The sequence below is a fragment of the Gavia stellata genome, unplaced genomic scaffold (assembly GCF_030936135.1).
Source record: "Gavia stellata isolate bGavSte3 unplaced genomic scaffold, bGavSte3.hap2 HAP2_SCAFFOLD_1143, whole genome shotgun sequence".
NCBI classification, from domain to species: Eukaryota; Metazoa; Chordata; class Aves; order Gaviiformes; family Gaviidae; genus Gavia; species Gavia stellata.
The window spans coordinates 1-12,009 of NW_026777116.1; the positions used below are offsets into that span (position 1 = coordinate 1).

The following is a 12,009-nucleotide window of genomic DNA, read 5'->3' on the forward strand; positions in this document are numbered from 1 at the left end:
TTGGGCGTGGGGGGGCCCCCAGGGGAGGGTTGAGCGTAGCGGGGGGGCCCCAAGCGGTTTGGGGCCGGGCGGAGTTTAGGACCCAGGATCCCAGCGCCCCGCTAGCCCCGCCCACGCGCCTTGGCCACGCCTCTTTCCCCCTGAAGCCGGCTCCGCCTTTCTGCTGGAGTGTCCCGCTCCCTTCTGCGCGCAGGCGCGCTAGACCCGGAAGCGGCTCGCCTGGGCGCCGCCATATTGTGCCCGCTCCCTTCCGTACGGCCCGGTGGCGGTAGGAGGCGGCGGGGCCCGGCCTGGCCCGGCGGCTCCAGCCATGTCGGAGACCTACGGTGGGTCGGGAGGGGGGGAGCCCGGGGGGGGTTGTCGGGGTTGGGGGGGCCCCGTAGGGAGCGGGGGGCCCAGTGGGCCTACGTCTGGATGGGGGGGTGGGGTCTGTGGGGCCCTATAGGGGATCTGTGGGGCCCTATAGGGGATCTGTGGGCCCTATAGGGGATCTGTGGGCCCTATAGGGGATCTGTGGGGCCCTATAGGGAGCGTTTGTGGGGCCCTGTGTGGGATGGAGGGCCTGTGGGGAGTGTGTGGGGCCCCTCTGTGGGGTGGAGGGTGTCCGTGGGGCCCTGTGTGGGATGGAGGCCCTATAGAGAGGGTCTGTGGGGCCCTGTGTGGGATGGAGGCCCTGTGGGGAGTGTGTGGGGCCCCTCTGTGGGGTGGAGGGTGTCCGTGGGGCCCTGGGTGGGATGGAGGCCCCATAGAGAGCGTGTGGAGCCCCTGTGTGGGATGGGCGGGGGTCTGTTTGCCCCTGTGGGCCCTATAGAGAGTGTGTGGGGCCCTATAGGGGCTGTGTGGGGCCCCTGTGTGGGATGGAGGCCCTATAGAGAGGGTCTGTGGGGCCCTGTGTGGGATGGAGGCCCTATAGGGAGGGTCTGTGGGGCCCTGTGTGGGATGGAGGCCCTATAGGGAGGGTCTGTGGGGCCCTGTGTGGGATGGGTGGGGGTCTGTTTGCCCCTGTGGGCCCTATAGCGACTGTGTGGGGCCCCTGTGTGGGATGGGGGGGTGTCTGTAGGGCCCTATGTGGGATGAAGGGGTGCCTGTGGGCCCTATAGGGAGGGTCCGTGGGGCCCTGTGTGGGATGGGCGGGGGTCTGTTTGCCCCTGTGGGCCCTATAGCGACTGTGTGGGGCCCTATAGCGACTGTGTGGGGCCCTATAGCGACTGTGTGGGGCCCTATAGGGACTGTGTGGGGCCCCTGTGTGGGATGGAGGCCCTATAGAGAGGGTCTGTGGGGCCCTGTGTGGGATGGAGGCCCTATAGGGAGGGTCTGTGGGGCCCTGTGTGGGATGGAGGCCCTATAGAGAGGGTCTGTGGGGCCCTGTGTGGGATGGGCGGGGGTCTGTTTGCCCCTGTGGGCCCTATAGGGACTGTGTGGGGCCCTATAGGGACTGTGTGGGGCCCCTGTGTGGGATGGAGGCCCTATAGGGAGGGTCTGTGGGGCCCTGTGTGGGTTGGAGGCCTATAGGGAGGGTCTGTGGGGCCCTGTGTGGGATGGAGGCCCTATAGGGAGTGTGTGGGGACCCTGTGTGGGATGGGGGGGCGTCTGTGTGTCGCTATGTGGGATGGGGCGGAGTCCGTGGGACCCTATAGGGTGTCTGTGGGCCCTATAGAGAGGGTTTATGGGGCCCTGTGTGGGATGGGGGCCCTATAGGGGGTCTGGGGGGCCTCTGTGTGGGATGAGGGAGGGTCTGTGAGCCCTATAGGGAGTGTCTATGGGGCGCTGTGTGGGATGGAAGCCCTATAGGGATTCCGTGGGGCCCTATGTGGGATGCGGGGGGTCTGAGGTCCCTATGGGGAGCGTGTGGGGCCCTTGTGCATGATAGTGGGGGGTGTGGGGGGCCCTATGGGGCGTCTGGGGGCCCTATAGAGAGGGTTTGCAAAGCTCTGCGTGGGATGGGAGCCCTATAGGGAGCGCGTGGGGCTGTTGTGTGGGATGGGGAGATATCTATAGGGCCCTATAGGGGTCTGGGGGCCCCTGTGTGGGGTGGGGGGGGCCCTACTGGGAGGCGGAGCGGAGCAGAGCGGGGACGGCTCTTCCCGGCACCCCCTGTCCCGCCGCTCCTTAACGTGCCGCGACCCTAAACCCGCCATTATTATTATTATTAATTATTAATATTATTTTTTGTATTTTCTTCCAGATTTCCTCTTCAAGTTCCTCGTGATAGGGAGCGCCGGCACGGGGAAGTCCTGCTCCTCCATCAATTCATCGAAAATAAATGTAAGTGGGTTTCTTTTGGGTTTTATCGCTGCCGCGCCGCGTCTCTCCCGACCAGATTCATTTCTCGGGCTGCGGAAAACGCCGCTGAAATATTTCTGCGTGAGACTTTTTACCAGCGGAAAGAAGAAAATGAGGATTTCTCTTTTTTTTATTCACCTTCCGGAGCTTCGACCCTTTCTCGCCGCGCCCAGCGCCGGCAAAGATCTCTTACGCTTCGGTGGACGAACGGAGCTTTGCCGCGAAACGCTGAGATTTTGTGTGTCTATTTTCCTTAAACCTTCGATTTTCCGTTGTTCTGGGGCGGAGGGAGGCTTGGTTGGAAGCGGAACGCCAAACCCTCCTCCTCGGCGCTTTGCGGGTTTAATTTCACGTCTGCCGGCGCGCTCCCGGCTTCCTCCGCGCTCGCGAAATTGTCTCGGAACGAGCCGGAACGATCCGGGCGGCAAAGGCGTGCCGGAATGCGGCGGGGTTCACCCGAAAAGCCGAGATTGACCGGGTTGGGGTGGAGAGAAGCTCTTTTTTCTTCCGCAGCCGGCCGGTAGCGCATGGGACACCTCTCGTTTCCGCAGTCAAACAGGATTCCAACCACACCATCGGGGTGGAATTCGGTTCCAAGGTCGTCAACGTCGGCGGGAAGACGGTGAAGTTGCAGATTTGGGATACGGCCGGGCAGGAGAGGTTCAGGTAAAGCGGGAAAAAACCGAATCCCACGGCAAACGCTCGCCTTCGGCGTTCCCCTGCCTTTTTGGGCTTCGTTTTCGTAATTATTTAAATCCCTCGACGTCTTTTTCCGGGCCCAAAACCCGAGCGCGGGATTCGAGGCGCCGCGGGCGGCGGCGATCCCTTCCCTAGTCCTGCTAGCCACCCCCTTCCCGGCCACGCCGCCGGCTCGTCTTCGGCCGATCCTTTCCCGGCCGCTCTTCCCCGAACCCGTGGGGTTGTTGCGACTCTTCATCCTCCTCTTCCTCCTCAGGTCGGTGACTAGAAGCTACTACCGGGGCGCAGCCGGCGCGCTGCTCGTGTACGATATCACCAGGTGGGTCGCGGGATCGGTATCACCGGGATCGGTATCACCGGGATCGCCCCGTCCTCGTGCTGCGGGGGGGAAACGTGGGGCTCAGCACACGTCCCCCCCACTCTTCCTCTTCCTCTTCGCCCGCCCCGATCCAGCCGGGAGACCTACAACGCGCTGACCAACTGGCTGACGGACGCCCGCACCCTCGCCAGCCCCAACATCGTCATCATCCTCTGCGGCAACAAGAAGGATTTGGACGCCGACCGGGAAGTGACGTTCCTGGAAGCTTCGCGTTTCGCCCAGGAGAACGGTGAGGGAGGCGGGGAGGAAGGCTGGCTCGCGCGCGGGTAACGAGGGTGGAGGTAACGAGCCCTTTCCTGTTCCCAGAGCTGATGTTCCTGGAGACCAGCGCCCTGACGGGAGAGAACGTGGAAGAAGCTTTCCTGAAGTGCGCCAGGACCATATTAAACAAAATCGAATCGGGTACGGCGGCTCTCATTCGGCTTTTCCGGGGTGGGGATGGAGGGTTTGGATCCCGGGGATGGAGGGTTTGGATCCCGGGGATGGAGGGTTTGGATCCCGGGGACGGAGGGTTTGGATGCTCAGTGAAGTTTTGGATCCCGGGGATGGAGCTTTGGGATGCTCGGTGGAGTTTTGGGTCCCGAGCATGGAGGATTTGGGATGCTCGGTGGGGTTTTGGATCCCGAGGACGGAGGTTTTGGATCCTCAGTGAAGTTTGGATCCCGGAGGCAGAGGTTTCGGATTCTCAGTAAAGTTTTGGATCCTGGGGACGGAGGTTTGGGATCGTCGGTGGGGTTTTGGATCCTGGGGACGGAGATTTTGGATCTTTGTGGAGTTTTAGATCCCAGAAACAGAAGTTTCAGATCCTTGGTGGAGTTTTGGATCCTGGGGATGGAGGTTTGGGACCCAGGGATGGAGGTTTGGGATCCTCGGTGGGGTTTTGGGTCCTGGGGATGGAGAGTCTGGATCGTCAGTGAAATTTTGGATCCTGAGGATGGAGCTTTTGGATCTTCGGTGGAGTTTTAGATTCCAGGAACAGAAGTTTCAGATCCTTGGTGGAGTTTTGCATCCTGGGGATGGAGGGTCGGGATCCTCGGTGGGGTTTTGGATCCAGGGGATGGAAATTTTGGATCTTCAGTGGAGTTTTAGATCCCAGGAACAAAAGTTTCAGATCCTTGGTGGAGTTTTGGATCCCAGGGATGGAGGTTTTGGATCCTCGGTGGGGTTTTGGATCCCGGGGACGGAGGGTCGGGATCCTCAGTGGGGGTTTTGGGTCCTGGGGATGGAGAGTCTGGATCCTCAGTGAAATTTTGGATCCTGAGGATGGAGGTTTTGGATCTTTGTGGAGTTTTAGATCCCAAGAACAGAAGTTTCAGATCTTTGGTGGAGTTTTGGATCCTGGGGATGGAGGTTTTGGATCCTCAGTGGGGTTTTGGATCTTGGAGATGGAGGGTCGGGATCCTCAGTGGGGTTTTGGGTCCCGAGGACGGAGAGTTTGGATCCTCGGTGGGGTTTTGGATCCCGGGGACGGAGCTTTTGGATCCTCGGTGGGGTTTTGGGTCCCGGGGACGGAGCTTTTGGATCCTCGGTGGGGTTTTGGGTCCCGGGGACGGAGCTTTTGGATCCTCGGTGGGGTTTTGGGTCCCGGGGACGGAGCTTTTGGATCCTCGGTGGGGTTTTGGGTCCCGGGGACGGAGCTTTTGGATCCTCGGTGGCGTTTTGGATCCCGGGGACGGAGGTCCGGGATCCTCGGTGGCGTTTTGGGTCCCGGGGACGGAGGTCCGGGATCCTTGGTGGCGTTTTGGGTCCCGGGGACGGAGGTCCGGGATCCTTGGTGGCGTTTTGGGTCCCGGGGACGGAGGTCCGGGATCCTCGGTGGCGTTTTGGGTCCCGGGGACGGAGGTCCGGGATCCTCGGTGGCGTTTTGGGTCCCGGGGACGGAGCTTTTGGATCCTCGGTGGCGTTTTGGGTCCCGGGGACGGAGCTTTTGGATCCTCGGTGGGGTTTTGGGTCCCGGGACGGAGCTTTTGGATCCTCGGTGGGGTTTTGGGTCCCGGGGACGGAGGTCCGGATCCTCGGTGGCGTTTTGGGTCCTGGGGACGGAGGTCCGGGATCCTCGGTGGCGTTTTGGGTCCCCAGGTCGCTAACTGTATGGGATCCCTGGTAGAGGTTTGAGTTCCAGGACAGAGCTTTTAGATCCCCGACAGAGAGTTTTGGATCCTGCCGGAGCATTTTGGATCCCGCCGGAGCTTTGAGTCCTTCCCTTCTCCCTCCTCCCGGAATTTTTCCCTCCCCGCAGGTGAACTCGACCCGGAGCGGATGGGCTCAGGGATCCAGTACGGAGACGCCTCCCTTCGCCAGCTGCGCCAGCCCCGGGGGGGCCCGGCCCAGAGCCGGCAGCAGTGCGGTTGCTGAACCCCCAAGGTGAGACCCCCCCGCACCGGCAAAGGGGGGGGGCACTTCCCGCCCCCCGCCTCCCCCCCGCCGCGGGAGAAGGGGTCCGGCACTTCCCTAAAAACCTTTTTTCTCTCTTTTTTTTCCCACTTTTCCTCTATTCCCCACCACCAGGACCACGTGCCTCGCTCGCCGAGCCCCCCCCAGCTTCCCCAGGAGCCCCCCAGGACCCCTCTCCCTCTGCGCCCCCCCCCCCCAAAAAGCCCCCGTGGACTCTCAAATTCACCTCCGTGGCCACCGTCTTGTTTTGATTGTATTTAACCCAGGGGGCTTCTCCCAAAGCCCCCCACCCGCTGCTCGTGCCCCCCCCCGCCTCGCGTGGCCCCCCCATCCCCGAGCAGGTTGGGTTCTATTCAGCTTATTTAAACAAACCCCCCCCCGAACCTCCCGGGTGCTACCGGCAGTGTTTTGGGGGGGGTATGTGTGCCTGAATGAAAGGGGGGTCCCCACCTCACCCTGGGGGGGGCACAGCCCCCCCACGCTGTGGCTGGGAGGGGTGGCTCGTCCCCAAGCGCTGTGGGGCCGGGGAGGGGGGGGTGTCCCTGCCGCGCCCCCCCATTTTGCCTTTTTTTTTGTGTGTGTGTGTGATTTATTTTGCATTTCCACTTCCCCCCCACCCTGGAGAAAAAGTGTGGGGGTTTTTTTTTGGGGGGGGGGCACACATAGGATGTCATTAACCCCCCCACCGCCACTTAAAGTCGGGGGGGGGGGACACACACACGGGGACTTCACCTGCGCTGGAAGCCGCTCGCCTCTCCCCGGACCCCCCCTCGCCTCCTCCCCGCAACGAGCCCCTGGGGGGGGGTGATTTGGGTGGGGGGGGCCCAGGTACCCACGGGGGGGGCTCTGATCCCCCCCCTCATTGGGGACAGCTCCGTCCCAGGCCCCCACCCCGGGGTGGGGGGGTCGCGTTTCTTTTTGCTTCTCCTCGTGTTATTTATTGCACTTGCCGGGGGGGGGTCCTGGTGGGGGGGGGGCCGGGGCTGCGTCCCCTCAATCCCCCCCCCCCAAAAAGCAAATTTCCCCCCCCTCCAGGCTGTGAAAATGTGACTCTGATACATAAAGTATTAATGTTTTCCAGCGCGCTGCTCCGCTCCTTGTTTTTGGGGGGGGGTCATGATGGGGGGGGGCAACTACAATGGGGTGCGCCTGCCCCAAATCCCCCCCTCTCCCCGGGCGCTGTTGGGGTGCAGGGGTGGATTTGCCCCCCCCCCTTACCCTGAGCTGCACCCCCTCAGCTTTTTGTGCCGTGATATTGCGGGGGGGGCACGTGCCACCTCCTCTGTCACCCTGGGGGTCCCGGAGAGGGGGGGTGGCTCAGTCTGGGGGGGGTCCTGTGTAGTTTGGGGGGGCCCTATATGTTGAGGCGAGTGGGGTGCTGAGCATCGCCCCGGCGCTGGGTGTCGGGGGGCTGCTGCTTCTGGGGAGGGGCCAACGAGCCCCCCCACCCCGGGGACCGTGCTGCGGGTGGAGGTGCACCAGCTCATCGCTTCCCTCCCAAGGTGAGTCCTGGGGGGGCTCGGGGGGGGCCCCAACCCTGGGACCCCCCCCATTTAACCCCCCCCAAAATATTTTTCTCCCCACAGCGAGAGTCACGGCACCGTCTTCACCCTCCGCGTGGGTTCCCGGCGCTGCGGCGTCCCGTCGCGGTACCGGCTGCCGAAGGAGGCTCCGATCGAAGGCGCCGAGGAGTTCGGCGCTGCCGCGACGTCACGGCAACGGTGAGACCCCCGGCGTGCCGCCGGCGGCACCTGAGCCCCCCCCCGGACGCTTTTGGGGGTGTCATCCCATCCAGATGCGATCCCGTCTTTGTGCCACGAAGAATTTCGGCGCGGGCGAGGAGCGGGTCTGCGAGGAAGCTCAGTGTCGGCTCCAGCGCCTCCGTCAGACCCACAGTACGGCCGCCCCGCTATTGGGGTTCCCCCCCGCCCCGCTATTGGGGTTCCCCCCCACCCCACTATTGGGGTTCCCCCCTGCCCTAACGCTGTGCCCCCCCGCCCCGATTTTTGGGGGTACGGGGACGAGCGGTTCCTCGTGGGGCTCCTCGACGGCGACTGGAAGCTGATGAGCTCAACCCGGGGGTAGGGGGGAATTTGGGGGGCCCCCTCCCCAGTTCACATGTTGTGTCGCCCCCCCCCCCCCCCACGCCACGCGCCCCGTTTCACCCTCTCCTCTTCCTCCCGCAGCCGCTCTTCGTCTTCCCCGACGTCGTGCGGGGCCGCGCCGGAGGATCCCCGCCAACTAACCTGCGGCTGGCCGAATTCACGGGGGTGCGGAGGAACCGCGAGACGTCGGACCCCCAAAACCCGCCGGGATTTCATCGACTGTTCCCTCCTGAGGACGCAGCAGGTACCCGCCTCATCCCCGGCACCCCGAATTTCCCCGCGGGGCGCCCAAACCGGCGGCGTAACCGTGGCGGGGGACCCTTCTCCCCCTCCCTCGGCAGAAGGGGAACCCCGACACCCGCTTTGCCGAGGACGCGCTCTCCAAAACCGCCGTCCACCTCTTCTTCGCGGCGACTGAGTCCGTCAGCCCCCCCTTCAAATTTGGGGTCCGTATCCTGCTCCAGCACCCCGAGGTGGAAGGTATTGGGGGGCACACAGCATCCTTGGGGTGCTGCGGCATCCCTGGGTGTCCCCCATCGGGCACTGGGGGTCCCCCGTGGGGCACAGGGCATCCTTGGGGTGCTGCGGCATCCCTGGGTGTCCCCCATCGGGCACTGGGGGTCCCCCGTGGGGCACAGGGCATCCTTGGGGTGCTGCGGCATCCCTGGGGGTTGCCCGTGGGGCACTGGGGGTCCCCCATCGGGCACAGAGCGTCTCTGGGGGTCCCCTGTCAGGCACAGGGCATCCCTGGGGATCCCCTGTTGTCCCTGGGGGTCCCCCGTGGGGCACAGGGCATCCTTGGGGTGCTGTGGCGTCCCTGGGGGTCCCCCGTGGGGCACAGGGCATCCTTGGGGTGCTGTGGCGTCCCTGGGGGTCCCCCGTGGGGCACAGGGCGTCTCTGGGGGTGCTGTGGCGTCCCTGGGGGTCCCCCGTGGGGCACAGGGCGTCTCTGGGGGTGCTGTGGCGTCCCTGGGGGTCCCCCGTGGGGCACAGGGCGTCTCTGGGGTGCTGTGGCGTCCCTGGGGGTCCCCCGTGGGGCACAGGGCATCCTTGGGGTGCTGTGGCGTCCCTGGGGGTCCCCCGTGGGGCACACAGCATTCTTGGGGTGCTGCAGCATCTCTGGGGGTCCCACATTGGGCACAGGGTGTCCCTGGGGGTCCCCCATTGTCCCTGGGGGTGCCCCGTCGGGCACAGAGCGTCCCTGGGGTCCCCCGTCGGGCACACGGCATTCTTGGGGTGCCGCAGCGTCCCTGGGGGGTCCCTGTGGGGCAGAGAGTGTCCCTGGGGGTCCCCCGGCATCCTTGGGGGTCCCCCGTGGGGCACACGGCATTCTTGGGGTGCCGCAGCAGCCCTGGGGGTCCCACATTGGGCACAGGGCGTCCCTGGGGGGCGCCCCTGTTGTCTCTGGGGGGTCCCCCGTGGGGCACGCGTCATCCTTGGAGGTCCCCCGTCGTCCCTGGGGGTCCCCCGTGGGGCACGGAGCGTCTCTGGGGGTCCCCCGTCATCTCTGGGGGTCCCCCGTGGGGCACAGAGTGTCCCTGGGGGTCCCCCGTGGGGCACAGAGCGTCGCTGGGGGTCCCCCCTTGTCCCTGGGGGTGCCCCATTGGGCACAGAGCATCCCTGGGGGTCCCCTGTCGTCCCTGGGGGTCCCCCGCGGGGCACAGAGCGTCCCTGGGGGTCCCCCGCGGGGCACAGAGCGTCCCTGGGGGTCCCCCCTCGTCCCTGGGGGTCCCCCGCGGGGCACAGAGTGTCCCTGGGGGTCCCCTGTCATCTCTGGGGGTCCCCCATTGGGCACAGGGCGTCCCTGGGGGTCCCCAGTTGTCCCTGGGGGTCCCCTGTGGGGCACACGGCGTCCCTGTTTCAAGCCCAACGCCGCCTTCGTGGCCTTCCTCCGCAGGCGAGGAGGAGGAAGAGGGGGCGGGATGTGCGCCCGCGGACCCCCGTTCCCTCCCTGGGGACCCCCATCCCCTCCCTGGGGACCCCCGTTCCCTCCCTGGCCCCCCCTTTCCCAGGGAGGCGCGTGCCCCTGGACGAAGGTCTGGCCCTGACGCAGCTCTTCCTCTTCCTCACCGCCATCCTCCAGCGCGGAGGAAGATCCGGCCACCACCCACACCGCCCCCCAAATCCAGCGCCGTGGGGAGCCCCCCCCGGCCCTGCCCCCCATAAAGACACCCCGCTCTCCCCCACCTCTCTTCGTCCGCGGTTTTGGGGTGTTTGTCCCCCCCTCCCCGGGGAGCGCAGGGGGTCCGGCGGGGACGCGGAGCCGCGTGTTGCACGGGAAAATGCGGTTTATTGGGGGGGGGGGTCCCCAATATTGGGGTGCGATGCGGTGTCTTGGGGGGGATCCTCAATATTGGGGTGCGATGCAGCGTCTTAGGGGGGGCGGATCCCCAATATTGGGGTGCGATGCGGCATCTTCTGGGGGGGGATCCCCAATCCTGGGGCACGATGTGGCGTCTTGGGGGGGGGGATCCTCAATATTGGGGTGTCTTGGGGGGGGATCCCCAATCCTGGGGTGCAATGTGGTGTCTTGGGGGGCAGATCCTCAATATTGGGGTGCAATGGGGCGTCTTGGGGGGGGATCCCCACTCCTGGGGCACGATGTGGCGTCTTTGGGGGGGGGTTCCTCAATATTGGGGTGTCTTGGGGGGGGATCCCCACTCCTGGGGCGCAATGTGGCGTCTTGGGGGGCAGATCCTCAATATTGGGGTGCGATGGGGCAACTTGGGGGGGGATCCCCACTCCTGGGGCACGATGTGGCGTCTTGGGGGGGGGGGATCCTCAATATTGGGGTGTCTTGGGGGGGATCCTCAATATTGGGGTGCCATGCAGCGTCTTGGGGTGGGGGGATCCCCAATCCTGGGGCGTGATCCTCAATATTGGGGTGCGATGGGATGTCTTGGGGGGGATCCTCAATATTGGGGTGTCTTGGGGGGGGATCCCCAATCCTGGGGCGCAATGTGGCGTCTTGGGGGGGGATCCTCAATATTGGGGTGCGATGCGGCATCTTCTGGGGGGGGGGATCCCCACTCCTGGGGCACGATGGGGTGTCTTGGGGGGGATCCTCAATATTGGGGTGTCTTGGGGGGGATCCCCACTCCTGGGGCGCCATGTGGTGTCTTGGGGTGGGGGGATCCTCAATCCTGGGGCGCGATCCTCAATATTGGGGTGCGATGGGGCGTCTTGGGGGGATCCTCAATATTGGGGCACGATGGGGTGTCTTGGGGGGGGATCCCTACTCCTGGGGTGCGATGCGGCGTCTTGGGGGGATCCTCAATATTGGGGTGCGATGCGGCGTCTTGGGGGGGGATCCCCACTCCTGGGGCGCCATGCGGCATCTTGGGGTGGGGGGATCCCCAATCCTGGGGCACGATCCTCAATATTGGGGTGCGATGGGGCGTCTTGGGGGGGATCCTCAATATTGGGGCACGATGGGGTGTCTTGGGGGGGGATCCCTACTCCTGGGGTGCGATGCGGCGTCTTGGGGGGGATCCTCAATATTGGGGTGTCTTGGGGGGGGATCCCTACTCCTGGGGTGCGATGCGGCGTCTTGGGGGGGATCCTCAATATTGGGGTGTCTTGGGGGGGATCCCTACTCCTGGGGTGCGATGCGGCGTCTTGGGGGGATCCTCAATATTGGGGTGCGATGCGGCGTCTTGGGGGGGGATCCCCACTCCTGGGGCGCCATCCCCACTCCTGGGGCGCCATGCGGCATCTTGGGGTGGGGGGATCCCCAATCCTGGGGCACGATCCTCAATATTGGGGTGCGATGGGGCGTCTTGGGGGGGATCCTCAATATTGGGGCACGATGGGGTGTCTTGGGGGGGGATCCCTACTCCTGGGGTGCGATGCGGCGTCTTGGGGGGGATCCTCAATATTGGGGTGTCTTGGGGGGGATCCCTACTCCTGGGGTGCGATGCGGCGTCTTGGGGGGATCCTCAATATTGGGGTATCTTGGGGGGATCCCCACTCCTGGGGCGCCATGTGATGTCTTGGGGTGGGGGGATGCCCAATCCTGGGGCACGATCCTCAATATTGGGGTGTGATGGGGCGTCTTGGGGGGATCTTCAATATTGGGGCACGTCAGTATCTTGGGGGGAGGGATCCCCACTCCTGGGGCACGATGTGGTGTCTTGGGGGGGGATCCTC

The 12,009-nt window shown here is 64.9% G+C and overlaps 1 protein-coding gene across 1 annotated transcript; it reads left to right on the forward strand.

The window, feature by feature from the left end:
- The first annotated feature begins 285 nt into the window (after positions 1-285).
- LOC132321693 (ras-related protein Rab-4B-like) lies at positions 286-5,907 on the forward strand. The gene is given in 9 exon segments (XM_059835137.1): positions 286-326; positions 2,186-2,236; positions 2,239-2,265; positions 2,835-2,949; positions 3,239-3,301; positions 3,436-3,590; positions 3,668-3,763; positions 5,601-5,725; positions 5,870-5,907. Coding segments are annotated over 8 exon segments (639 nt in total). The 5' UTR covers positions 286-310; the 3' UTR covers positions 5,717-5,725; positions 5,870-5,907.
- Positions 5,908-12,009: the final 6,102 nt, after the last annotated feature.